Source organism: Eretmochelys imbricata, chromosome 21 (assembly GCF_965152235.1).
Source record: "Eretmochelys imbricata isolate rEreImb1 chromosome 21, rEreImb1.hap1, whole genome shotgun sequence".
NCBI lineage: Eukaryota > Metazoa > Chordata > Testudines > Cheloniidae > Eretmochelys > Eretmochelys imbricata.
In genome coordinates this window covers 16,295,244-16,322,483 of record NC_135592.1, presented here as the reverse complement: position 1 = coordinate 16,322,483, position 27,240 = coordinate 16,295,244, and the positions used below count along the sequence as shown (strand labels likewise).

At 53.7% G+C, this 27,240-nt stretch overlaps 2 protein-coding genes across 3 annotated transcripts; both read right to left on the bottom strand.

The window, feature by feature from the left end:
* Nucleotides 1–2,668: 2,668 nt before the first annotated feature.
* LOC144278187 (glutathione S-transferase 2-like) lies at nucleotides 2,669–12,915 on the bottom strand. Of its 2 annotated transcripts, none has more exons than XM_077839396.1 (8): nucleotides 12,759–12,915; nucleotides 7,624–7,702; nucleotides 6,042–6,106; nucleotides 5,469–5,550; nucleotides 5,129–5,229; nucleotides 4,399–4,494; nucleotides 4,165–4,275; nucleotides 2,669–3,003 (listed from the first exon to the last, which is right to left on the bottom strand). In XM_077839396.1, exons 1-8 carry the CDS (start codon nucleotides 12,792–12,794, stop codon nucleotides 2,908–2,910), a joined length of 666 nt encoding a protein of 221 aa, XP_077695522.1. In that variant the 5' UTR covers nucleotides 12,795–12,915; the 3' UTR covers nucleotides 2,669–2,907. The 2 variants fall into 2 exon arrangements, with proteins under 2 accessions (XP_077695522.1, XP_077695523.1); XM_077839397.1 differs by lacking the exon at nucleotides 12,759–12,915 and adding an exon at nucleotides 10,893–10,928.
* Nucleotides 12,916–15,013: 2,098 nt separating this feature from the next.
* LOC144278197 (glutathione S-transferase 2-like) lies at nucleotides 15,014–26,611 on the bottom strand. The gene is made up of 8 exons (XM_077839410.1): nucleotides 26,576–26,611; nucleotides 23,632–23,710; nucleotides 18,386–18,450; nucleotides 17,813–17,894; nucleotides 17,473–17,573; nucleotides 16,745–16,840; nucleotides 16,511–16,621; nucleotides 15,014–15,348 (listed from the first exon to the last, which is right to left on the bottom strand). Exons 1-8 carry the CDS (start codon nucleotides 26,609–26,611, stop codon nucleotides 15,253–15,255), a joined length of 666 nt encoding a protein of 221 aa, XP_077695536.1. The 3' UTR covers nucleotides 15,014–15,252.
* Nucleotides 26,612–27,240: the final 629 nt, after the last annotated feature.

Genomic DNA, 27,240 nt, shown 5'->3' with positions numbered 1-27,240 from the left:
GAGCAAAACCGAATTGGGCGGAAGGAGGGGGAGGGGTTTAAAGGGAACGCGCCGCCCGAATCGTTCTCGCCCGGCTTTTGTTTTACACGGGGCAGTGCCTTTTTAAATGAATCAACTCCCGGCAGGGGTGGAGCCTGGGCAGAAAGGGAGGAGGAGGGAGCGGCTGGAAAACGGCTCGAGCCGCTGGCAGAGGAGATGGGGCTCGAAGCAAGGGGACTGCACGGAGAGTGAATCCGAAGCCAAGCTCGCGCTCAGCCCCCCGGAAAACAGCGGGCCCGAGTCTCCTCTTGTTCACCCAGTTTAGCACCAAGGCAGCTCCCCTGACCTAAATGGAGTTACTCCTGACTTACCCCTGGGTGAGTGAGAGGGGAATGGGGCCCAGCGGGGTTACTCCTGACTTACCCCTGGGTGAGCGAGAGGGGAATGGGGCCCAGCGGGGTTACTCCTGACTTACCCCTGGGTGAGTGAGAGAACTGGGCCCAGCGGGGTTACTCCTGATTTACACCAGGGTCTGATCAGAATCAGGCCTCTGCTTCCCAGCTAGGGGAGATGTCTCTACTGTGTGCTGCAAACGTGAGAAGCAAGAGGAAGAAAATAAGCGCCCCTGAAATTGAGAGGGGCACGGCCCGTGGCACCAGCGGGCCTCAGCCATGGTTGCACTGAGCATCAACTGCCAGGGCAAAGAGGGGATTGGGCCGAGCTGGCATCCTTCCAATGCAGTACTCCAGGAAGAGAACTCTGGGCGGGCAATCGATACCTCCCCATCCCCACGCAGGGGTTTCCAAAAGGCCCAGGCCCCACTTATGTCCCCCAAGGTTTTCTTCTCCTCCCACCAGCATCACTTCTTCCCTGCTGCTCCCCCTCTCCTTCCCCATTGGCACCTCACCCTCTGCCCCCCTGGGGTCACCATTTCTCCATGCTAGTGTCAGGGTAGCTGGCCCTTGTGTTTAGGCACAGGGGAGAACCATGTTGTGTGATCGTTGTGGGGAACAAAGGGCGTACACTGCTAGTTTGCTAGAGATTGGAGGAAGAAACACAGGGACCCCCTGGCTCACACGGTGCTCAGCAAGGGAGCTATAATCACAAACGTTGTATGCATCTGATGAAGTGAGCTGTAGCTCACGAAAGCTCATGCTCAAATAAATTCGTTAGTCTCTAAGGTGCCACAAGTACTCCTTTTCTTTTTGCGAATACAGACTAACACGGCTGTTACTCTGAAACCTGTCCGTATGGAGTGGAAATCTATCAACTGCATGAAAAAACTTGCTGCTGCAGTTTCCACGGTATGCATCTGATGAAGTGAGCTGTAGCTCACGAAAGCTCATGCTCAAATAAATTCGTTAGTCTCTAAGGTGCCACAAGTACTCCTTTTCTTTTTGCGAATACAGACTAACACGGCTGTTACTCTGAAACCTGTCCGTATGGAGTGGAAATCTATCAACTGCATGAAAAAACTTGCTGCTGCAGTTTCCACGGTATGCATCTGATGAAGTGAGCTGTAGCTCACGAAAGCTCATGCTCAAATAAATTCGTTAGTCTCTAAGGTGCCACAAGTACTCCTTTTCTTTTTGCGAATACAGACTAACACGGCTGTTACTCTGAAACCTGCCATGAGCACTGGCGCTCACTGTGTAATGTACTGGCTCTGTGTACCCAGGAGCAAGTGTGTGATGGTGTCCTCGAGTAGCTGAGCCCAAAGGAAGATAAAGGACTTATTACATCTGCCAGCCAGGGGAAGATCTCCTTTAGCTTAAGCAGCAGAGGCCTGTGGCTTTGGAGGTTGAAAGGTCAGGCATTTACATCAGCCTCAAACCCTCCACCTCATTGGAATGACTGGGTCCCTCTCTGCTACTCCCCCCAAATTCCCTGTGCGTTCTTTGCAGTTGCACAAATCCAGACTTCTTCCTAACCCTGCTCACAACTGTGGCTCCCAGTACATACAAGCATTGCATTACTTGTTCTCACAGCTGTGTGCAAGCTGGCAGCAGTTCAGTGCTTTGGACCCCAGCTTCCAGACAGCTCAGCTCTGTTGCAGGCACTGAAAGGAGGGCCCAGACTGAGTTCTCTTGGGGATCTGGCCCTCTGTGTCAGACAGGGGCTGCAGGATGCAGCAGACTTAGAAACCTGATTGGGTGTGTCCCGCTTTCTCTCCCCTCTACCTGGCTGAGCTGTCCTGTCAGAGGGGAGGATCATGATTTAATTAGTACCTTGATTATGCATGGATATGACAACAGGGCTTTCTCACAATGGCCCCCAGGAACTAGCCAACTTTTTATACGTCTCTAGTCACAAAAGGGACTGAAGATTTCCCCTTTGGAACATCATGTTCTTTCTGTGTGTGTGATCACAAGCCGGTGTGTGTAGGGTGGCTCCAGGAGAGAGCAGGTGTAAGGGGATGGGAGAATTATCCTTCTATTTACATTTTCAAATGCTCATGGGCTCAAAGGAGTGATGGGTGTTCAACACCTCTGAAATTCAAAGCCCTTTGTCAGAGAGCCACTTGGCCATCTGGAGAGCACCAGTGGAAGCAGGAATTGGCCTGCATGCTGGGATAAATGCTGAAACTCAGAAGAGGTTCAAAAGTAGAACTAAGGCTTGATGAGTACCTGCTAATCAGTACTCCCGAGAGAGCTACTTGTTTTTAAAAAATAAAAACCAGGAGAGTCAATAAGCGGAGACGACTCTACAGTCACCAAAATGTTTTCATTAGCCAGTAACTGGGAAATCGCACAGTTAGCTTAGCAGGAAGGATTACGACAGGGCTTGGGGATTTCAGCCATTGCTGATTTGCTGTTCAATGGGACTTTGCAAGCTAGAGGGGTCCCAGGGGTCTCCAGCTCCTTCTCAGATGCTGCAGTGGATCCATGCCAAGAGACTTGTTTGACGTTTGCTGAGCTCCAGTTGAGCCTACTCCTTTCTGTTGCTCCACTGGGCAGTTCTCCAGAAAACAGGAGCCTTCATGTACCGGCCAGAACTCATGTAGGCAGCGATCTTCTCCAGGGCCTACAGGGAAAGCAAAAGAAGATCCATCAACGTAAAGAGACATCATCAGCTCCTCACGTGCCCCCTACCCGTCGTCACAGCCAGAAATTCAGCAAAGGCCGCAGCCAAACAGCTCCTTGGGAATCGCTCCCCATGGCAAACCAGAAAGGCATGCAGCCACGGCTTGTCAGACGTGTCCCTATGGCCCGGTTCAAAGAATCATAGAATATCAGGGTTGGAAGGGACCTCAGGAGGTCATCTAGTCCAACCCCCTGCTCAAAGCAGGGCCAATCCCCAACTAAATCATCCCAGCCAGGGCTTTGTCAAGCCTGGACCTTAAAAATATCTAAGGAAGGAGATTCCACCACCTCCCTAGGTAATGCATTCCAGTGTTTCACCACCCTCCTAGTGGAAAAGTTTTTCCTAATTTTCCTCCCCCACTGCAACAGTTCTTCTGGAGGACCAAGGGCCTGAGCCAAAGTGTGCTGAAATCAATGGGAGTCTTGACACAGACTTCACAAGGCTTTGGATCAGGTCCCGAGCATGTGGTTTTTCAAAGCTGTTGACCATTCACATCTCCGACTGATTTCACTCGGAACTTCTAAAAGCCAGGCCCTTATGTTGCTGAGCTGCTCTAGGTTTAGGAGCCCATAAAGCACTTTCTAAGAGCAGGAAGTCCTGTAACTTCTCAAAGCTCCATCTCTCAAAACCAGTTTGTCTGGTTCCAAACTCACTCTGCTCTTCAAAATCTCCTCTGCCCAAGATCCAAGCTTGAGAAATTCAGGACTGTAAATGATGTGCACTTGCAATATATTATTCAGCTACTAGCTGTTCACCAGTTCCCTGTCTGGAGTGCTTCACAAGGGAGACAATGCTGGAACTTGAGCTGTGTGGAAACTTGTTTATGTGTCTTTGGTGTGTGATTGTCTTCTATCGTGAACACCTCCTTTTTAAGGTGAACTCCAATTCCATATATTGTGAAAAGCACCAAGAGGTGGGTTATTGTTTTGACAAGACAAAGGGTGCAGAAGGCTTAGAATGGAAATCATCTATTAACCTTAATTGGGAAAAGTAACTTGACCAAAGGTCACGTGCTGCAGACACTGCAGACCTGGAACTAGCTTGGCCAGCCCTGGAGATCCAGAGAGCAGCATGTCACAGGGGAGTCAGGGCCAAGCTCACCTCAAATCGGTCAAGAAAATCCTTCAGGTTCTTCAGCTGATCCAGGCACTTGGGCGCGAACATGCGGTGCTGATCCAGGACGTCGTACGCAAGGAAGTCGACATAGGTGAGCTGGGAAATTAGAATGAAAATAAGCAGAGCGTCAGATCAGAACCATCCAGATCTGCACTTCCCATCTCTGGCCTCTCTCTAACACGGAGCAGCTCTGTCCTCAGTCCCTCTGTAGCCACATACCTTCTCCCCAGCAAACCACTTCCTGTCCCCCAGGAACTGGGAGAACAGCTTCAGCTTCCCAGGCAGCTGCTCCAAGTACTCCAGCTTCAGTTTCTCCTGCAAAAGGGAAAATAGAAGCAAGGGAGCTGTGGGTCAAATCCTCACAATCCCCACCACCCTGGAGCAACTCAGAGTTTTGGCTTCCTAGTGCGGCCGTAGGCAGCGACAAGGGTAATTCAGTCCCAGCCTTTGGGGCATAAACTGATCTGAAGGGATCTCCCATCCCAGACACTCTTCCCTCCCATGTCAGTATTGGGTAACTAGTCAGGTGCACGATAGAAATTATTCACCTTCCTTTAAAGGAAGAGGCTGTGGCTAAAGATGGGCCGCAGGTAATAGACTTCTCAGACTGGTCTGCTCTGACACAATCCCTGTGACCAGCAATCCCACTTCTCTTGGTCTGTGAGGCACCGTGGGTTGGGGGAACAGGCAGTGTTGAATCTAGGGAGGTCTCAAATTCTAATCCTACCTCTGCTACTGGTTTACTGTGGGACCTCAGGCAAGTCACGTCACCTCTCTCTCTCCCCCACCTCTGTAAAATGGGGATAACACCACTTCTTCCCAGGTAATTAATGGAGGCTTGTAAAGCTCTGGATTATATCAACACCTGTTATCCCCATGTGACCCTCCAGAGCCATTTGTTGCACTCCAGCTGTGACCCACACCCCCAGGGGAGCAGGGATTCACTCACAAAGTCAGGGTTGTAGCACACCCTTGCAAAGGCCAGGCGGAAATCCATCACCTGGTTCTCCAGCATGTCCACTCTCTGTATCTCCTCCTCGCTCTCGCCAGCTGGGAGTCAGAAAACACACAGGGGCAGAGCGGCTCAGCAACCCTGGTTTAAATCTCAACTAGCCTCTAAGGGCTTGTCTTCACCAGAGGGAATTGTCCAGCACAGCTATTCTGGAATGACCTAGGTCTTCTAGAATAATGGCCCATCACTTTTACTCTGGACTAGGGACCTATTCCAGAAGAGCTGGTCCTGTCAACTTCCCCGTGCAGACAAGCCTTCGACTCGCAGTGATACTCACCCATCTTGTGTTTGCGCGCTATGTAGCGGAGGATAGCATTGCTCTGCGTGAGCTTTGTCTGGCCATCAATGAGATAGGGGAGCTGGGAGGGCAAAGACAGGGTGTCAGGGGATAAGTTCTCCCCACCCATTTATCCTGCTCTCGGAGGGCACTGCAGCCACCAAGCTACTTGTGCCGCCTAGTCGGCGGGAGGTCAAAGAGCAGAGCCAAGTGTCTCATGAGCAGGCCCTGCACATTGCTGGAGTCCACCTGTGCTCAGAGACAGCCTCTCCCTGCCCCTTTTTACCCTGCTTGGGAGAGCAGGTGGACACCAGGGCCCCAGATTCCCTGTTCAGTGCCTCACGGCCATGCACAACCACTGATCCCACTGAGGCTGGGCACGGCTGCTGCCGCGAAGACCGCAAGGCCTGAGACTCCTGCGCCAGCCAAGGGGGCACTGGAGAGCCGGGAGCTCTTCTCCAGCCAACAGCCTGGCTCCACCTGAGAGCCAGCTGCTAGTCTCCAACCACTTCCCCCTCTGACCCTGTCCTCCCTGGTGACACACGGGTGAGGGCAGAGGAGGCTGCTACATACGTTCGGGAAATCCAGCCCCAGCTTCTCTTTCTCGTTAGTCCACTGGCTTCTATCATAATCAGGACCTGGAGATAAAGAACAGGATGGTAAGTCCTATGGCTCGGAGACCTGCCCCTCACCCCCCACACACACTGCATCTCCCTCACCACCAACCCCCCGCCCCACTGCATCTCCTAATCAACATCACCTCCCCACCACTGCATCTCCCACCCCACTCCCTGCATCCCAACCCCTTCACTGCATCTCCACCCAGCACTGCCACCCCACAAACAAAAAAAGGTGGGAACTTAGTCCAAGCCAAGAGAGTCACAGACTCTCTCTGCAGCCACCGAAGAGTTAACCCAAGCCCATGGGAGAGCGGAGATAGGAAGTGGCTCTTACAAAGCTGCCTTCTAGAAACAGGCTGGTGAGGGTTAAGCAACACCCCCAGCTCCCATTGACTCCAGCTGGCGTTGGGCCCCTCAAAGTCCGTCCCTTACAGCGGCACAAAGGCCAGCTCGGAGAGAGGGCACTGTCCCAATACAGGGCAGATCCCTGCTCTCGCTGAAAGCAAGGGGAGTTCTCCTATCAACTGCCGCAGGAGCAGGACGGGGCCCTGTAAGCAACAGCAAATAGAAGCCGATACAGGCCAGGCCGAACCAGACTTTGGAGGAGCGACCTAAGGCAGGAGGGAGAAGAGGGTCTGACCCTCCTCCCCATTAATGCACCTCCCTTCCAGCCATCCTGCCCCACTCTGCACCATTCCCCCACCCCCACTGCACGCGCACGCGCCACCTTCTTGAGTCTAACAGCCCAAGAGCCAAATACTTCACCCAGTCCCCCCAGTGCTGACTGTAAAACTGGCACTGGGGTAATCCCGGAGGGGCTGTACAGACGGGCCTCCAGAACTGACCTCGCTAGCTGACAAATCCTCACCTCCCATTCCCAGCTAGAGAGTAAAAGGCAGTTTCTAACCCAGCTGCTGAAACCTGAGCACCTCCAGGGAGCTCATTGCTAACAAGTCTAAGGTTACAACCTGCTCAGAACTGGTTTCTACCCCTAGCCCGGCAGAGTTCTCCTGGTTAACTTGAGGGGTGGCAGCAAAAGCTGCTGTTCTCCTGCCTGGTGCGATCTGCAAACTGCAACTTGATCGATTTTTGCCGTGGAAAAAATCTGGCCTGTGTCAATGATTTCCTTGCAATTTCCAGCAGCGATCTGGGCTTGATCCAGCATCAGCCTCTCTATTGCCTTCAACAAGTTTAGACCCCAAGTCAAGGACCTGCTCAAAGGTGACTCTGGATCCAAGATGGCATCATTCAGTGCTGTTAAAGGACCTGGACACTTATTGCTATTTAACACTGTTCAGCATGGATCTTAAAGCATTCCCTAGCCGTAACGATAACAGCGCACCCCTCTCTCACAATGTGATCTCCAGTGCATTGATACAGACCCAACTACTTCTGTATCCTTCCCCAACACCAGTTCTGATCTCCACACAGGTTCCCTGCCAAGACTGCAAAAGACAATGCACGTTGCAAGTGCCCGTCTCACACTCCACAGGCCAAGGCAGCCCGGGGTGTGATCTCCACCCATGACACCTTACCTTCCCCGCTGGCGCAGTATTTCTTGTCCTCATAGGGAGTGTTCGTGTATTCCAACAGCAGTCGGATAGCGTGAGCAAGCTGCAGAGAGGAGCAAGAGAGCGCTTACATCCCAGGACCCCTCCAGTTCCATTGGGTGAGCCCAGAGCTTGCCCCTCTCCAAGAAAGCAAGATAAATTGACCTTCCTCCCAATTCTGCTCACAGCTGCTGGAGCCTAGAACTATACACAGATCAATCATGACGGCTTCTATCTTAGCCAATGCACCAAACAGGATTGAACCAGGGAACCTCCATTGCTCAGACTTGAAGACCAGAAGGGACCATCACGAGTATCTAGTCTGACCTCCTGCACATTGCAGGCCACAGAACCTCACCCACCCACTCCTGTAACAGACCCCTAACCTCTGGCTGAGTAACTGAAGTCCTCAAATCATGATTTAAAGACTTCAAGTTACTGAGAATCCACCACTGATACTAGTGTAAACTTGCAAGTGACCCATGCCCCATGCTGCAGAGGAAGGTAAAAAGAACCACAGGGTCTCTGCTAATCTGACCTGGGGGGAAATTCCTTCTCGCCCCCAAATATGGTGATCTGTTGAACCCTGAGTATGTGGCAAGACCCACCAGCCAGTCACCTGGGAAAGAATCCTCTGGAGTAACTCACAGCCCTCCCCATCTAGCGTCCCATCTCCAGCCATTGTGGAATTTTGCTCCTAGCAGTTTCAGGTGGGCCACTGTAGTCAGCCTCATCACATCATCCCCTCCATGAACTCATCAGGCTCAGTCTTGAAGTCGGTTCGGTGTTTTGCCCCCACTGCTCCCCTTGGGAGGCTGCTCCGGAACTTCACTCCTCTGATGGTCAGAAACCTCCATCTAGTTTCAAGGCTCAGCTTGTTGATGGGCAAATTTATAGCCATTTGTTCTTGTGTCCACATTGGCGCTTCACTTAAATAACTCCTCTCCCTCCCCAAATGTATTAATAGAGAACGAGCCTATCTCCCCTCAGCCTTCGTTTGGTCAGACTCAACAAGCCACGGTCCTTGAGTCGCCTCTTGTACAGTGAGTTTTCCATTTCTCTGATTATCCTAGTAGCCCTTCTCTGCCCTATTTCAGTTTGAATTTATCCTTCTGAACCACGGGAGACCAGACCTGCACCCCGTGTTCCAGGGGAGGTCTCCCCGGTGCCGTGTCGAATGGCACAGACTTCCCTGTCTCTACTGGGAATACCTCACCTGATGCATCCTAGGACTGCACTAGCCTTTTTCACAGCCACATCACATCGGGGGGCTCAGTCATCCTGGGATCAAGCAATATACTCAGGACTTTTAGTTCCTCTGTTGCTTCCAGCAGATACATCCCCAGCTTATAGCAAATATTCTTGTTGTTAGTCCCTAGATTTATGACCTTGCACTATTAAATGTCATCCCCTTTCTATTCCTTCAGTTTTCAAAGTCCTCCAGATCTTCTTGTGCGATATTCCGATCCGCCTCCACATTGGCAATACCTCCCAGCTTTGTGTCGCTCACACATTTTATTAGCACACTCCCGCTTTTTGTGCCAAGGTCATGAATGAAAATGTTAATAAGATCAGTCCCAAGACCGATCCCTGAGTGGGACACCCCTAGTAACCTCCTGGCAGTTCACCTTTCAGTATGGCCAGTTCTAGACTCCCCTTTAACCAGTTTTTTATCCACCTTTCAATTAATCCCCATCTTCTCCAATTTAATGAATAATGTTCCCATGTGGAACTGTAAAAGCACAAGCTGCTGTAGCTTGAGCTAAAGCTCTCTCAGACTCAAATCCACCATGGAGCGCATATGTATGTGTGAGGGGAGACTGACAACACACCTGCCCCAAGGCGTTAACATGCTCCGGGGAGTTTCAGTCGCCTGAATTTGTTTCTATTCATTGGCTCTGGGGTTTCAGGAGCCAGCGTTAGGTGCTGCCAAGCTTGGAACCCTGCGTTGCACTGTGGACCCCAAGAGGGACTTTTTTGATGAGACCATGTGGCAACTAATGCAAAATTGCAATGGGGCTCCTTTCCTCAAGCCCCTGGGGGGACTACACCCACCAGTGACTTTCCTCCCCTCCCCCAAGACACCTGCTATTGGGAAACAAAACTTTTTGGGAAACAAAACAAAACAAAAAATTCCCAAACCAATTTATCTGAGCATAAACTTTCATGAGCTACATCCGATGAAGTGAGATGAAATCAAATAAATTTGTTCATCTAAGGTGCCACAAGTCCTCCTTTTCTTTCTGCGGATACAGACTAACACGGCTGCTACTCTGAAAACTTTGAAAGACTGTTAGAAATGAAGAGGGCAGTCAGGGCCTGGCAGTGGGACGGGTCCATCAGAGTTTCCCTGCAGAGAGGGGCAGGAATGTGAAGGGCTTTCTGCAGGGACGCACATAGGCACTGGCTGGGGCAGTGTCCCCAGCCTTGCTGTGGGAATAGCATATTCCTATTCCCAGGAGACTGTGGTGGGTGCTAGACACCCCGCCGCCAAGAAACGGCAACGCATTCCGGCGGGCGGTTCTGCGGGGGCCACGCCCGGTGCCAGCCTTGCGGTGTCCTGCTGGCTCACACAACGGCCCCAGCGACCGCCTTGGGGACCCTGGGCCAGCGTAACCAGACAGCAAATGTGAAAAATCGGGACGGGGTGGGGGGTAATAGGAGCCTATACAAGACAAAGACCCAGAAATCGGGACATCTGGTCACCCTAGCACTGACTGCCCTGCAGGGACGACTCCCCCAGCCCCACCCTTGGGGAGGGGATGAGGGTGGGGGAGGGACCAGTTCACAGGATGGAGCCCTGCTCTGCTAGGGCTCACAGCAAAAAGTCAACTGACCTGCTTGCCAGAGCGCATTCCCCCTCTCCCAGGGAAATCTTGGCTACCATGACACGTGACCCCAAGAAAACCTGATAGAGCCAACCCATACATTCCCCTACAGAGACCTCCCCCATAGCTAGGGGGCTGCCTGCCCCACTCCTACACCCTCACCACTCCCCCATAGCTTGGGGGCTGCCTGCCCCACTCCTGCAGCCCCGCCCCTCCCGCATAACTAGGGCTGCCTGCCCCACTCCTGCACCCTCACCACTCCCCTATAGCTAGGGCTGCCTGCCCCAGTCCTTTACCCTTCCTCCATAGCTGGGGGGCTACTTGCCCCGCTCCGGCACCCCAGCTTCTCCCCCATAGCTGGGGGGCCGCCCGCCCCACTCCTGCACCTGCGCCCCTCCCCAGGGCTGGGGGGCCACCCGCACTCACCCCGCGGATGTCCCAGTAGCCCAGCGTGACCCCCATGCTGCCCCTGCTCCGCTCCGGCTGCCTTGACGCGATGCGCTTGGGTGGGGATCCGAGTCCAGCCCCGGAACCCGGTTACTTGCCCGTCCGGCCAAACTCGCTTTCCCAAGCCCCAGCCGGTCGCGCAGGGGGGACGACGACGGATCCTGAATCCTGCGGACCCCTGTTAACCCTGCCCTGGCGGTCTGCACTCCGGGCAGCCCCCTAGGCCCCTCCCCTGGCCCCCCAGGGGGACCGAGCCCCCCCCCCCACTATCTCTGGGGGGCTGGGGTTAATTTAGCTGGTCGCTGACCTGGCGGCACATATTCATAGTATGTCCTGTAGAGTCTACGGGGAACTATTACTGTGCTTTGTTTGACAATAAACCTGGCTAGGTGCCTTCGTACCTTCTCGGAGTCTGTGGTCATTGGGGGTTCTCTCGGGGTCTGCTGGGTCAGCTACCTGCAGAGCCAGGGCAGCACACAGAGGGAACACACGCATGCAGCCAACTGTTATCAACACTGGACAGAGCAGAACACCACACCGGTGGTGTCTGACAACACAAGGCAGGCTCAAACAAGCCCAGGCAGAGCAGTTTGGTGCCCAGTGCCAACCAAGCCTCAAAACCTACCACCCCCAGCTGCACACAGGGCTTGTACGTGTAACAGTTTTGCAATCCAGCCCTTCCCACATGGACACCGTGCAAGGCACGAGGGCTACAGCGCACAGCGCCACGTGCATGGGAGCAGGAGATGGCATGCTCAGGGGTAAGGCCGTTTCTGCCTTCCAGTGGCGTGGAACAGCTTGAGACCATCCCTGTTCTGAGCAGCCAGTTGTCCCCTTGGGGTGGGAAGGGAAATAGATAATGGAGCGAGATCTACCCGACCTCCAATCTTGAGTCAGGTGCTTTGGCCCTCTACTTGCCCCTTCCTCACTCTTCACTGTGGCGAGCGAACAGAGGCCACTTCCCCAAGACCTGTCCCACTGCTCTGAAGCCGCCTATAGATCCCTAGAGACCCCTGGGCCAATAGCACGGGGCAACCTTATTTGGTTTTTCTGGGTGCTCATCTACAGAGACTCTTGCAAAAGCAGAGGACTCTGTTGAAAGCCATGCAGGAAAGCAGTGGGGCCCACAGGCTGCGTTCGCTGCAAGGAGGGGCAGGTGGGCTTCTGGGCATAATTCACAAGCAGGGGCAGCATCAGCTCCATCAATAGGGCCCAGCCAAATTCACAGCCCATTTTGGTCAAGTTCACAGTGCTAGGATTTTTTAAAACTGCAAGTTTCATGATTCCAGCTGTTTAAATCTGAAATGTCACAATGTTGTAGGGGTCCTGATCCAACAAGGGGGGGAGGGGGCAGTGGCAGTCACAAGGTTTAGGGAGGGGGCGGGCAGAGCTAGACAGCAGCCCAGAAGTAAGCATGGCACAGTAGGGCATGGCCACCCCTCGGTCTGCACCGCTGCTGGCAGGGGGCTGCCTTCAGAGCTGGGTGCCCAGCAAACAGCCGCTCTCCGACCACCCAGCTCTGCAGGCGGCTCAGAAGTAAGGGTGGCCATACCGTAACCCCTAAAGTTACCTTGTGACCCCCCCTGCAACTCCCCTTTGGGTCGGGGCCCCCAGGTTGAGACACGCTGGTCTCCCAGTGAGATCTGTGGAGCGGAGGGTAACAGCAAGCACACACACAGTGACACGTTTTTCCTGGCGGTGAATTTGGTGGGGCCCCACGCAGAGACAGGACCCGGAGAGTCAGGCCCAGGGGGGCCCATGGTTGCCCAGGGGAGGGAGAAGTGAAAACAGCAGCTTTTGCTAGACAGCCCCCTGGAGCCTGGGCTGTGGCACGGACTGACTCACCCCGCGGATGTCCCAGTACCCGAGAACCGCCGGCATCCTGCGCTGCTCTCCCTGGCGCTTTACGCTGCTGCTCCGGCGGCTGCACCTGGCAGAGAACCGCTCACACTGGCGCCGCGGCACGTTTATAGCCTGCCCAGCAAGGGGCGCGGCTGCGGAGCAAAACCGAATTGGGCGGAAGGAGGGGGAGGGGTTTAAAGGGAACGCGCAGCCCGAATCGTTCTCGCCCGGCTTTTGTTTCACACGGGGCAGTGCCTTTTTAAATGAATCAACTCCCGGCAGGGGTGGAGCCTGGGCAGAAAGGGAGGAGGAGGGAGCGGCTGGAAAACGGCTCGAGCCGCTGGCAGAGGAGATGGGGCTCGAAGCAAGGGGACTGCACGGAGAGTGAATCCGAAGCCAAGCTCGCGCTCAGCCCCCCGGAAAACAGCGGGCCCGAGTCTCCTCTTGTTCACCCAGTTTAGCACCAAGGCAGCTCCCCTGACCTAAATGGAGTTACTCCTGACTTACCCCTGGGTGAGCGAGAGGGGAATGGGGCCCAGCGGGGTTACTCCTGACTTACCCCTGGGTGAGTGAGAGAACTGGGCCCAGCGGGGTTACTCCTGATTTACACCAGGGTCTGATCAGAATCAGGCCCCTGCTTCCCAGCTAGGGGAGATGTCTCTACTGTGTGCTGCAAACGTGAGAAGCAAGAGGAAGAAAATAAGCACCCCTGAAATTGAGAGGGGCACGGCCAGTGGCACCAGCAGGCCTCAGCCATGGTTGCACTGAGCATCAACTGCCAGGGCAAAGAGGGGATTGGGCCGAGCTGGCATCCTTCCAATGCAGTACTCCAGGAAGAGAACTCTGGGCGGGCAATCGATACCTCCCCATCCCCACGCAGGGGTTTCCAAAAGGCCCAGGCCCCACTTATGTCCCCCAAGGTTTTCTTCTCCTCCCACCAGCATCACTTCTTCCCTGCTGCTCCCCCTCTCCTTCCCCATTGGCACCTCACCCTCTGCCCCCCTGGGGTCACCATTTCTCCATGCTAGTGTCAGGGTAGCTGGCCCTTGTGTTTAGGCACAGGGGAGAACCATGTTGTGTGATCGTTGTGGGGAACAAAGGGCGTACACTGCTAGTTTGCTAGAGATTGGAGGAAGAAACACAGGGACCCCCTGGCTCACACGGTGCTCAGCAAGGGAGCTATAATCACAAACGTTGCCATGAACACTGGCGCTCACTGTGTAATGTACTGGCTCTGTGTACCCAGGAGCAAGTGTGTGATGGTGTCCTCGAGTAGCTGAGCCCAAAGGAAGATAAAGGACTTATTACATCTGCCAGCCAGGGGAAGATCTCCTTTAGCTTAAGCAGCAGAGGCCTGTGGCTTTGGAGGTTGAAAGGTCAGGCATTTACATCAGCCTCAAACCCTCCACCTCATTGGAATGACTGGGTCCCTCTCTGCTACTCCCCCCAAATTCCCTGTGCGTTCTTTGCAGTTGCACAAATCCAGACTTCTTCCTAACCCTGCTCACAACTGTGGCTCCCAGTACATACAAGCATTGCATTACTTGTTCTCACAGCTGTGTGCAACCCGGCAGCAGTTCAGTGCTTTGGACCCCAGCTTCCAGACAGCTCAGCTCTGTTGCAGGCACTGAAAGGAGGGCCCAGACTGAGTTCTCTTGGGGATCTGGCCCTCTGTGTCAGACAGGGGCTGCAGGGTGCAGCAGACTTAGAAACCTGATTGGGTGTGTCCCGCTTTCTCTCCCCTCTACCTGGCTGAGCTGTCCTGTCAGAGGGGAGGATCATGATTTAATTAGTACCTTGATTATGCATTGGATATGACAACAGGGCTTTCTCACAGTGGCCCCCAGGAACTAGCCAACTTTTTATACGTCTCTAGTCACAAAAGGGACTGAAGATTTCCCCTTTGGAACATCATGTTCTTTCTGTGTGTGTGATCACAAGCCGGTGTGTGTAGGGTGGCTCCAGGAGAGAGCAGGTGTAAGGGGATGGGAGAATTATCCTTCTATTTACATTTTCAAATGCTCATGGGCTCAAAGGAGTGATGGGTGTTCAACACCTCTGAAATTCAAAGCCCTTTGTCAGAGAGCCACTTGGCCATCTGGAGAGCACCAGTGGAAGCAGGAATTGGCCTGCATGCTGGGATAAATGCTGAAACTCAGAAGAGGTTCAAAAGTAGAACTAAGGCTTGATGAGTACCTGCTAATCAGAACTCCCGAGAGAGCTACTTGTTTTTAAAAAATAGAAACCAGGAGAGTCAATAAGCGGAGACGACTCTACAGTCACCAAAATGTTTTCATTAGCCAGTAACTGGGAAATCGCACAGTTAGCTTAGCGGGAAGGATTACGACAGGGCTTGGAGATTTCAGCCATTGCTGATTTGCTGTTCAATGGGACTTTGCAAGCTAGAGGGGTCCCAGGGGTCTCCAGCTCCTTCTCAGATGCTGCAGTGGGTCCATGCCAAGAGACTTGTTTGACGTTTGCTGAGCTCCAGTTGAGCCTACTCCTTTCTGTTGCTCCACTGGGCAGTTCTCCAGAAAACAGGAGCCTTCATGTACTGGCCAGAACTCATGTAGGCAGCGATCTTCTCCAGGGCCTACAGGGAAAGCAAAAGAAGATCCATCAACGTAAAGAGACATCATCAGCTCCTCACGTGCCCCCTACCCCTCGTCACAGCCAGAAATTCAGCAAAGGCCGCAGCCAAACAGCTCCTTGGGAATTGCTCCCCATGGCAAACCAGAAAGGCATGCAGCCACGGCTTGTCAGACGTGTCCCTATGGCCCGGTTCAAAGAATCATAGAATATCAGGGTTGGAAGGGACCTCAGGAGGTCATCTAGTCCAACCCCCTGCTCAAAGCAGGGCCAGTCCCCAACTAAATCATCCCAGCCAGGGCTTTGTCAAGCCTGGACCTTAAAAATATCTAAGGAAGGAGATTCCACCACCTCCCTAGGTAATGCATTCCAGTGTTTCACCACCCTCCTAGTGGAAAAGTTTTTCCTAATTTTCCTCCCCCACTGCAACAGTTCTTCTGGAGGACCAAAGGCCTGAGCCAAAGTGTGCTGAAATCAATGGGAGTCTTGACACAGACTTCACAAGGCTTTGGATCAGGTCCCGAGCATGTGGTTTTTCAAAGCTGTTGACCATTCACATCTCCGATTGATTTCACTCGGAACTTCTAAAAGCCAGGCCCTTATGTTGCTGAGCTGCTCTAGGTTTAGGAGCCCATAAAGCACTTTCTAAGAGCAGGAAGTCCTGTAACTTCTCAAAGCTCCATCTCTCAAAAACAGTTTGTCTGGTTCCAAACTCACTCTGCTCTTCAAAATCTCCTCTGCCCAAGATCCAAGCTTGAGAAATTCAGGACTGTAAATGATGTGCACTTGCAATATATTATTCAGCTACTAGCTGTTCACCAGTTCCCTGTCTGGAGTGCTTCACAAGGGAGACAATGCTGGAACTTGAGCTGTGTGGAAACTTGTTTATGTGTCTTTAGTGTGTGATTGTCTTCTGTCGTGAACACCTCCTTTTTAAGGTGAACTCCAATTCCATATATTGTGAAAAGCACCAAGAGGTGGGTTATTGTTTTGACAAGACAAAGGGTGCAGAAGGCTTAGAATGGAAACCATCTATTAACCTTAATTGGGAAAAGTAACTTGACCAAAGGTCACGTGCTGCAGACTACTGCAGACCTGGAACTAGCTTGGCCAGCCCTGGAGATCCAGAGAGCAGCATGTCACAGGGGAGTCAGGGCCAAGCTCACCTCAAATCGGTCAAGAAAATCCTTCAGGTTCTTCAGCTGATCCAGGCACTTGGGCGCGAACATGCGGTGCTGATCCAGGACGTCGTACGCAAGGAAGTCGACATAGGTGAGCTGGGAAATTAGAATGAAAATAAGCAGAGCGTCAGATCAGAACCATCCAGATCTGCACTTCCCATCTCTGGCCTCTCTCTAACACGGAGCAGCTCTGTCCTCAGTCCCTCTGTAGCCACATACCTTCTCCCCAGCAAACCACTTCCTGTCCCCCAGGAACTGGGAGAACAGCTTCAGCTTCCCAGGCAGCTGCTCCAAGTACTCCAGCTTCAGTTTCTCCTGCAAAAGGGAAAATAGAAGCAAGGGAGCTGTGGGTCAAATCATCACAATCCCCACCACCCTGGAGCAACTCAGAGTTTTGGCTTCCTAGTGCGGCCGTAGGCAGCGACAAGGGTAATTCAGTCCCAGCCTTTGGGGCATAAACTGATCTGAAGGGATCTCCCATCCCAGACACTCTTCCCTCCCATGTCAGTATCGGGTAACTAGTCAGGTGCACGATAGAAATTATTCACCTTCCTTTAAAGGAAGAGGCTGTGGCTAAAGATGGGCCGCGGGTAATAGACTTCCCAGACTGGTCTGCTCTGACACAATCCCTGTGACCAGCAATCCCACCTCTCTTGGTCTATGAGGCACCGTGGGTTGGGGGAACAGGCAGTGTTGAATCTAGGGAGGTCTCAAATTCTAATCCTACCTCTGCTACTGGTTTACTGTGGGACCTCAGGCAAGTCACGTCACCTCTCTCTCCCCCGCCTCTGTAAAATGGGGATAACAACACTTCTTCCCAGGTAATTAATGGAGGTTTATAAAGCTCTGGATTATATCTACACCTGTTATCCCCATGTGACCCTCCAGAGCCATTTGTTGCACTCCAGCTCTGACCCACACCCCCAGGGGAGCAGGGATTCACTCACAAAGTCAGGGTTGTAGCACACCCTTGCAAAGGCCAGGCGGAAATCCATCACCTGGTTCTCCAGCATGTCCACTCTCTGTATCTCCTCCTCGCTCTCGCCAGCTGGGAGTCAGAAAACACACAGGGGCAGAGCGGCTCAGCAACCCTGGTTTAAATCTCAACTAGCCTCTAAGGGCTTGTCTTCACCAGAGGGAATTGTCCAGCACAGCTATTCTGGAATGACCTAGGTCTTCTAGAATAATGGCCCATCACTTTTACTCTGGACTAGGGACCTATTCCAGAAGAGCTGGTCCTGTCAACTTCCCCGTGCAGACAAGCCTTCGACTCGCAGTGATACTCACCCATCTTGTGTTTGCGCGCTATGTAGCGGAGGATAGCATTGCTCTGCGTGAGCTTTGTCTGGCCATCAATGAGATAGGGGAGCTGGGAGGGCAAAGACAGGGTGTCAGGGGATAAGTTCTCCCCACCCATTTATCCTGCTCTCGGAGGGCACTGCAGCCACCAAGCTACTTGTGCCGCCTAGTCGGCGGGAGGTCAAAGAGCAGAGCCAAGTGTCTCATGAGCAGGCCCTGCACATTGCTGGAGTCCACCTGTGCTCAGAGACAGCCTCTCCCTGCCCCTTTTTACCCTGCTTGGGAGAGCAGGTGGACACCAGGGCCCCAGATTCCCTGTTCAGTGCCTCACGGCCATGCACAACCACTGATCCCACTGAGGCTGGGCACGGCTGCTGCCGCGAAGACCGCAAGGCCTGAGACTCCTGCGCCAGCCAAGGGGGCACTGGAGAGCCGGGAGCTCTTCTCCAGCCAACAGCCTGGCTCCACCTGAGAGCCAGCTGCTAGTCTCCAACCACTTCCCCCTCTGACCCTGTCCTCCCTGGTGACACACGGGTGAGGGCAGAGGAGGCTGCTACATACGTTCGGGAAATCCAGCCCCAGCTTCTCTTTCTCGTTAGTCCACTGGCTTCTATCATAATCAGGACCTGGAGATAAAGAACAGGATGGTAAGTCCTATGGCACGGAGACCTGCCCCCCCCCCCACTGCATCTCCCTCACCACCAACCCCCCGCCCCACTGCATCTCCTAATCAACATCACCTCCCCACCACTGCATCTCCCATCCCACTCCCCACACCCACTCACTGCATCCCAACCCCTTCACTGCATCTCCACCCAGCACTGCCACCCCACAAACACCCTCACCACTGCATCTCTCCCCTGCCAGCCACCCACTCACTGTATTCCTTTCCCTCCCATCCTCTTCACCCGGACCCTCCATCTTCCCTTCCCCTCGTCTCCTTCCCTCCCCATCCCCCACCGTGGCTGTAGGCCGAGAGTCCTCACTTTTAGTCAGATGGGCAATTGGAGATTGAGTCTTTCTTCCAGTGCAGAGCTCCCCTGCTCTCTCCCTCTCCCCACACCCCAGGAGCGGAGGGGAGAAGGCCCTGGCCCATGACTTGCCTCTAACCAACACTTCTCCAAGTCCAGGGCTAGAAAAAGACTTAGGTCCCCAAGCTGGCCCCTTTTCACCACTCGAGCAGCAGAAAAGGGCCAGAACCCAGACAGAGCTTCCCACCAGGGAAACCCCTGGACAGCTCTATGCTTGGGACAGCAGGTTTGTATAATTTTTGGTGGTGCCCAGAATGGGTCCAAGTCCCACCCCCACCCTACCCCTACCTAAGGCTCTGGGAGGGAGTTTGGGTGCGGGAGGGGTGCTGGCTCCGGGAGGGGGTTTGGGTGCAGGCTCTGGGCTGGGGCAAGGGTGCAGGAGAGGGTGAGGGATCTGGCCAATGGGAGGTGCTGAGTCTGCGCTCGGGGCCGGGGCAGTGCACGGAGACACCATCCCTCCCCTCCCAGGATCATAGGGCCATGCCGGCTGCTTCCAGGAGTGCAAGGAGCGAGGCCGGGCAGGAAGCCCCACTGCACGGCTGATGGTGGTGGCAGCAGCCGCCAGGGTCCCCCAGACCCTTTTAAATCGTCCGGGGGCAGCAGGCAGGGCCAGGGGAGAGACCCGGCCCCAAACATTGGTGGAGCACAGCCACCATGGGCCCTGAATATTCCTGGAGCCTGGGCACCACAGGCCCACACAACTCATCACCCCTGCCCTATACCACACTTCTGCTCAGCTCCTGGCACGGGGCATGCCTGTTCTGACATAACAGAGCAGCCACTCAAGGCTGTGGCAGCTCAGAGCACCCTCTGGGCTGCTCTAACACTGTGGGCCAGGCCACTTTGAAAGTCACCTGTGTTCCCCCTCCCATTCCTGAGCTGTGCCATTCCAGACATGCAGCTTGGCATCTGGGCCTAGAAAAAACAGGGAAAAGCCCCAGGACATCTAAGCATGAAGGAGCAGTGCTGCAGCGATAGATATTTAACGGCCACAATTTTCACCACTGGCCTCTGATTTTCAGAAGTACCGAGCACCCCTTGCTCCCATCGAAATCCCAGGGAGTTGCAGCTGCTCTGAGAAAAGTCACGCTCCTCATTTACGTTCCTAACATCAAGCCCCACATCTGATCCTTTCGGCCAACACTCCCGCCCACGCTGGCCTCTCGTTCCCTGACAGTGCCATTTACCAACCTTCCAGAAACAGAATGAAATGGCTCAGTGCCAAGGCTAGACACCATAATCACAATATGTGCTTCTTACTTGAGTGTCTGAGGCTAGCTGGGAATGGGGGTGGTGGGGGAGTGGTTCCATACAAACACAGAACCAAAGCCCTTCTCTAATAAGATGGTCCAGTAGTTAACAGCATGAGCCTGGGGAGACTGAAGTTCAAATCTCTGCTCTGCTCCAGACTCCCTGGGTTCCCTTGGGGAAATCACAAAGCCGCTCCGAGCCTGAGTTTCCCATCTGTAACACACAGATCCAAGACTTGCCGCAGTTCCCTACCACACTGGGGGATTTTGAGGCTAAATACGGTCAAAACTGTGAGGTACTCAGATACTATGATTCTGGGGGCCATATAGGCCCCCAGGATAGGTGGTATTAACAGGGATTTTCTATGGATCCTACAGAAACCTCAGCTGTATTTGGATCCCATAGAAACCTTGCTCTAGGCCACCTTAAAACTGTACTTTCCTCCTAGGACTTGGCAGCTAGTATGAATAGTCCAGCTCACCATGCTCTGCTCTGCGTCTGGATTTAACCGCTTCCCTGCTGGCTCAGGTTCCCTTTAAAATCAGGCAGGGTGCCCGCAAGCCCGAATGATATGAAACCCTCACCACTTAGTCTGACACAGGGCGATAGGCAAAGCATAACTGGCCACATGCAATCCAGCTTTGCTTATCAGTGCTCAAAGGTCTATTTACCTGCAGGTGCCATGCTAGCTATGAAATAAAACACGCAGCAAATCCATCCCTACCAGTGCAGCCTGAACTGGGATATAAGCTGGCTGTCCTCCAACCCCTGGGACATAGGGTCTGTCTGGAGTGCAATCTAGGGCTGTAACTGCAACACATGTAGACACACCCGAACTAGCTCTGATCTAGATAGTGCGGGTACCGATAGCGGAAAAGCTGTGTCAGCATGGGCCAGCTGCCCAAGTACCCACCCAGGGTCCCAGGGGAGCTTCTATAGCTGGCACTGCTATTGGCATGCAAGCTAGCCAGAGGCACATGCTGCAGTTACACCTCCAACTGCAGACTGCAGCGTAGACAGACCCTGAGAGGATTTACTGGGAGGGCAGGGGGAGTATAAGACCAGCCGAATCAGAGGGGAGAGGCAAGGCACGAGTTCCTGAGAATACTCATAGGGCCCCATGGGCCACTTACCCTGATACAAACCTAAGGTCTTACCCTCAGCTTCTGTAAATCCATGCAGATTCATTTACACCAGCTGAGAATCTCCCTCTCCCCAGCCACGAAAGGCAGGTATTGTAATTCTTACGGTCTTGAATCAAGACAAATGATGCTAGTGCTTGTGACAAGCCCCTCCTGGTACAGGTTCCAGCCAGGGTCCAGCGTCCCAGCCAGAGGATAGGCTCTGTGATTGTCCTTATACTGAGGACAATCTGCAAGAACTGGATTTCCCTGTCCAGTGCACAGCTAGTTCTCTTCCAAAAAGAGAGTACAGTCTAGTGGTTAGAGCACAGACTTGGCGTGAGGACACCTGGGTTCCACGCCCAGCTCTGTCACTCACTCACTGTGGCTTGGTCTTCACTGCAAGAAGGGGTGTTTTTACACAGCGATAGCTGTCTTGATGTAATATTCTGGTGGAGCCAAGGCACTGCGGTTCTTACCTGGATGTAGCTCAGTGGTTCTCAACCTGTGGCTCAATCAGCACAGAGCTGCGGCCCATGTGCCATCCTCAGGGCCATACAGGTAGCTTTGGGATGTGGCCCACCATGGTAAACAGGGTGAGAACGGCTAATTGAGGCCTAGGTGGACTACAGGGCAGACCTTAAATAGCTGCATCAAGGTAAAAACGCCAGGCTCTTGTCTCCGCCATGAGTTTACAGCGAGTGAAATAACTATGTAAAAACCACACCTTTTTGTAGTGAGGACAAAGCCGCGATGACCTTAACGCAAAGTCGCTCGCCCTTTCTGAGTCTCAGTTGAAAGGGGAATTTTACTTTCATGGTGCCCTGGGAAGTTGTGAGGTGGAATTTTATCGTGGTTCTAAAGGGTCAGAAATGTGCAATGTCATTGTAATAAAGCATCCGTGCCCAAAAGCAACCTGACTTCATCACTCCTCACCTCGCCACTCCCTACCCCTGCACTAAACAAGCTCGGGGAGAACATGTGGCTTTGACACAACTGGGGTTTCTTATCGCTCACTGTGACAAAGAGCAGCCCTGTGACCTTCAGAATTATGTAACCAAATCTGGGGATGCGTGACTCAGCAAAAAAAAAAAAAAGGTGGGAACTTAGTCCAAGCCAAGAGAGTCACAGACTCTCTCTGCAGCCACCGAAGAGTTAACCCAAGCCCATGGGAGAGCGGAGATAGGAAGTGGCTCTTACAAAGCTGCCTTCTAGAAACAGGCTGGTGAGGGTTGAGCAACACCCCCAGCTCCCATTGACTCCAGCTGGCGTTGGGCCCCTCAAAGTCCGTCCCTTACAGCGGCACAAAGGCCAGCTCGGAGAGAGGGCACTGTCCCAATACAGGGCAGATCCCTGCTCTCGCTGAAAGCAAGGGGAGTTCTCCTATCAACTGCCGCAGGAGCAGGACGGGGCCCTGTAAGCAACAGCAAATAGAAGCCGATACAGGCCAGGCCGAACCAGACTTTGGAGGAGGAGTGACCTAAGGCAGGAGGGAGAAGAGGGTCTGACCCTCCTCCCCATTAATGCACCTCCCTTCCAGCCATCCTGCCCCACTCCGCACCATTCCCCCACCCCCACTGCACACAGACTCAAGAAGGTGGCGCGTGCAACAGCCCAAGAGCCAAATACTTCACCCAGTCCCCCCAGTGCTGACTGTAAAACTGGCACTGGGGTAATCCCGGAGGGGCTGTACAGACGGGCCTCCAGAACTGACCTCGCTAGCTGACAAATCCTCACCTCCCATTCCCAGCTAGAGAGTAAAAGGCAGTTTCTAACCCAGCTGCTGAAACCTGAGCACCTCCAGGGAGCTCATTGCTAACAAGTCTAAGGTTACAACCTGCTCAGAACTGGTTTCTACCCCTAGCCCGGCAGAGTTCTCCTGGTTAACTTGAGGGGTGGCAGCGAAAGCTGCTGTTCTCCTGCCTGGTGCGATCTGCAAACTGCAACTTGATCGATTTTTGCCGTGGAAAAAATCTGGCCTGTGTCAATGATTTCCTTGCAATTTCCAGCAGTGATCTGGGCTTGATCCAGCATCAGCCTCTCTATTGCCTTCAACAAGTTTAGACCCCAAGTCAAGGGCCTGCTCAAAGGTGACTCGGGATCCAAGATGGCATCATTCAGTGCTGTTAAAGGACCTGGACACTTATTGCTATTTAACACTGTTCAGCATGGATCTTAAAGCATTCCCTAGCCGTAACGATAACAGCGCACCCCTCTCTCACAATGTGATCTCCAGTGCACTGATACAGACCCAACTACTTCTGTATCCTTCCCCAACACCAGTTCTGATCTCCACACAGGTTCCCTGCCAAGACTGCAAAAGACAATGCACGTTGCAAGTGCCCGTCTCACACTCCACAGGCCAAGGCAGCCCGGGGTGTGATCTCCACCCATGACACCTTACCTTCCCCGCTGGCGCAGTATTTCTTGTCCTCATAGGGAGTGTTCGTGTATTCCAACAGCAGTCGGATAGCGTGAGCAAGCTGCAGAGAGGAGCAAGAGAGCACTTACATCCCAGGACCCCTCCAGTTCCATTGGGTGAGCCCAGAGCTTGCCCCTCTCCAAGAAAGCAAGATAAATTGACCTTCCTCCCAATTCTGCTCACAGCTGCTGGAGCCTAGAACTATACACAGATCAATCATGACGGCTTCTATCTTAGCCAATGCACCAAACAGGATTGAACCAGGGAACCTCCATTGCTCAGACTTGAAGACCAGAAGGGACCATCACGAGTATCTAGTCTGACCTCCTGCACATCGCAGGCCACAGAACCCACCCACTCCTGTAACAGACCACTAACCTCTGGCTGAGTAACTGAAGTCCTCAAATCATGATTTAAAGACTTCAAGTTACTGAGAATCCACCATTGATACTAGTTTAAACTTGTAAGTGCCCCATGCTGCAGAGGAAGGTAAAAAGAACCACAGGGTCTCTGCTAATCTGACCTGGGGGGAAATTCCTTCTTGCCCCCAAATATGGTGATCTGTTGAACCCTGAGTATGTGGCAAGACCCACCAGCCAGTCACCTGGGAAAGAATCCTCTGGAGTAACTCACAGCCCTCCCCATCTAGCGTCCCATCTCCAGCCATTGTGGAATTTTGCTACTAGCAGTTTCAGATGGGCCACTGTAGTCAGCCTCATCACATCATCGCCTCTTGTACAGTGAGTTTTCCATTTCTCTGATTATGCTAGTAGCCCTTCTCTGCCCTATTTCAGTTTGAATTTATCCTTCTGAACCACGGGAGACCAGACCTGCACCCCGTGTTCCAGGGGAGGTCTCCCCGGTGCCGTGTCGAATGGCACAGACTTCCCTGTCTCTACTGGGAATACCTCACCTGATGCATCCTAGGACTCCACTAGCCTTTTTCACAGCCACATCACATCGGGGGGCTCAGTCATCCTGGGATCAAGCAATATACTCAGGACTTTTAGTTCCTCTGTTGCTTCCAGCAGATACATCCCCAGCTTATAGCAAATATTCTTGTTGTTAGTCCCTAGATTTATGACCTTGCACTATTAAATTTCATCCCGTTTCTATTCCTTCAGTTTTCAAGGTCCTCCAGATCTTCTTGTGCGATATTCCGGTCCGCCTCCATATTGGCAATACCTCCCAGCTTTGTGTCGCTCACACATTTTATTAGCACACTCCCGCTTTTTGTGCCAAGGTCATGAATGAAAATGTTAAATAAGATTAGTCCCAAGACCGATCCCTGAGTGGGACACCCCTAGTAACCTCCTGGCAGTTCACCTTTCAGTATGGCCAGTTCTAGACTCCCCTTTAACCAGTTTTTTATCCACCTTTCAATTAATCCCCATCTTCTCCAATTTAATGAATAATGTTCCCATGTGGAACTGTAAAAGCACAAGCTGCTGTAGCTTGAGCTAAAGCTCTGTCAGACTCAAATCCACCATGGAGCGCATATGTATGTGTGAGGGGAGACTGACAACACACCTGCCCCACGGCGTTAACATGCTCCGGGGAGTTTCAGTCGCCTGAATTTGTTTCTATTCATTGGCTCTGGGGTTTCAGGAGCCTGCGTTAGGTGCTGCCAAGCTTGGAACCCTGCATTGCACTGTGGACCCCAAGAGGGACTTTTTTGATGAGACCATGTGGCAACTAATGCAAAATTGCAATGGGGCTCCTTTCCTCAAGCCCCTGGGGGGACTACACCCACCAGTGACGTTCCTCCCCTCCCCCAAGACACCTGCTATTGGGAAACAAAACTTTCTGGGAAACAAAACAAAACAAAAAATTCCCAAACCAATTTATCTGAGCATAAGCTTTCATGAGCTACATCCGATGAAGTGAGCTGTAGCTCATGAAAGCTGATGCTCAAATAAATTTGTTCATCTCTAAGGTGCCACAAGTCCTCCTTTTCTTTCTGCGGATACAGACTAACACGGCTGCTACTCTGAAAACTTTGAAAGACTGTTAGAAATGAAGCGCGCAGTCAGGGCCTGGCAGTGGGACGGGTCCATCAGAGTTTCCCTGCAGAGAGGGGCAGGAATGTGAAGGGCTTTCTGCAGGGACGCACATCGGCACTGGCTGGGGCAGTGTCCCCAGCCTTGCTGTGGGAATAGCATATTCCTATTCCCAGGAGACTGTGGTGGGTGCTAGACACCCCACCGCCGAGAAACGGCAACGCATTCCGGCGGGCGGTTCTGCGGGGGCCGCGCCCGGTGGCAGCCTTGCGGTGTCCTGCTGGCTCACACAACGGCCCCAGCGACCGCCTTGGGGACCCCTGGGCTAGCGTGACCAGACAGCAAATGTGAAAAATCGGGAGGAGGGTGGGGGTTAATAGGAGCCTATACAAGACAAAGACCCAAAAATCGGGACATCTGGTCACCCTAGCACTGGCTGCCCTGCAGGCAGGACTCTCCCCCAGCTCCACCCTTGGGGAGGGGATGAGGGTGGGGGAGGGACCGGTTCACAGGATGGAGCCCTGCTCTGCTAGGGCTCACAGCAAAAAGTCAACTGACCTGCTTGCCAGAGCCCATTCCCCTCTCCCAGGGAAATCTTGGCTACCATGACACGTGACCCCAAGGAAACCTGATAGAGCCAACCCATACATTCCCCTACAGAGACCTCCCCCATAGGTAGGGGGCTGCCTGCCCCACTCCTGCAGCCCCGCCCCTCCCGCATAACTAGGGCCGCCTGCCCCACTCCTGCACCCTCACCACTCCCCTATAGCTAGGGCTGCCTGCCCCAGTCCTTTACCCTTCCTCCATAGCTGGGGGGCTACTTGCCCCGCTCCGGCACCCCAGCTTCTCCCCCATAGCTGGGGGGCCGCCCGCCCCACTCCTGCACCCGCGCCCCTCCCCAGGGCTGGGGGGCCGCCCGCGCTCACCCCGCGGATGTCCCAGTAGCCCAGCGTGACCCCCATGCTGCCCCTGCTCCGCTCCCGCTGCGGCTGCCTCGACGCGATGCGCTCGGGTGGGGACGCGGGGGCGGGGATCCGAGTCCAGCCCCGGAACCCGGTTACTTGCGCGTCCAGCCAAACTCGCTTTCCCAAGCCCCAGCCGGTCGCGGGGGGAGAGGGAGGGCGGATCCTGAATCCTGCGGACCCCGTTAACCCTGCTCTGGCAGCCTGCACTCCGGGCAGTCCCCCAGACCCCTCCCCTGGCCCCCCAAGCTTCCTGCCCCCCGGGGGGACCGACTCCCCCATCTCTGGGGGGCTGGGGTTAATTTAGCTGGTCGCTGAGCTGGCGGCTCCCTGCAGTGTTATGCCCTGGTGCTGGCCAACCTGCGGAGCTCCCTGCAGCAGGATGGCGCTCTCTCCATTGCGTCTTGAGGGTCAGTGGGGCAGTGTGTGTGTTGTGGGGGAGGGGTTGACTTGGCAGGACTCTGAGCTGGTGTGACTGACCCTTCCTTCCCTGGTCACCTGGGCCCCTTCATTCACACCCTGCCCATCCAGCTTCGGGCAGTCGCTTTGCTCAGCTCCGCTGGGTGCAGAAAATAGAGCCCAGGAGACAGCGGAGGTGGCTCTGGCATCCATAACCACTGTCCCCTTCC

Coding starts and splice junctions, on each gene's coding strand:
- LOC144278187 (XM_077839396.1), bottom strand. CDS start 12,794: ATGCCGGCGGTTCTCGGGTACTGGGACATCCGCGGG. Junction 5,230..5,468: donor AGCGCGCAAACACAAGATGG/GTGAGTATCACT, acceptor TCTGACTCCCAG/CTGGCGAGAGCGAGGAGGAG. Junction 4,495..5,128: donor TGTGCTACAACCCTGACTTT/GTGAGTGAATCC, acceptor TCCCTTTTGCAG/GAGAAACTGAAGCTGGAGTA.
- LOC144278197 (XM_077839410.1), bottom strand. CDS start 26,611: ATGGGGGTCACGCTGGGCTACTGGGACATCCGCGGG. Junction 16,841..17,472: donor TGTGCTACAACCCTGACTTT/GTGAGTGAATCC, acceptor TCCCTTTTGCAG/GAGAAACTGAAGCTGGAGTA. Junction 16,622..16,744: donor AGTGGTTTGCTGGGGAGAAG/GTATGTGGCTAC, acceptor CTAATTTCCCAG/CTCACCTATGTCGACTTCCT.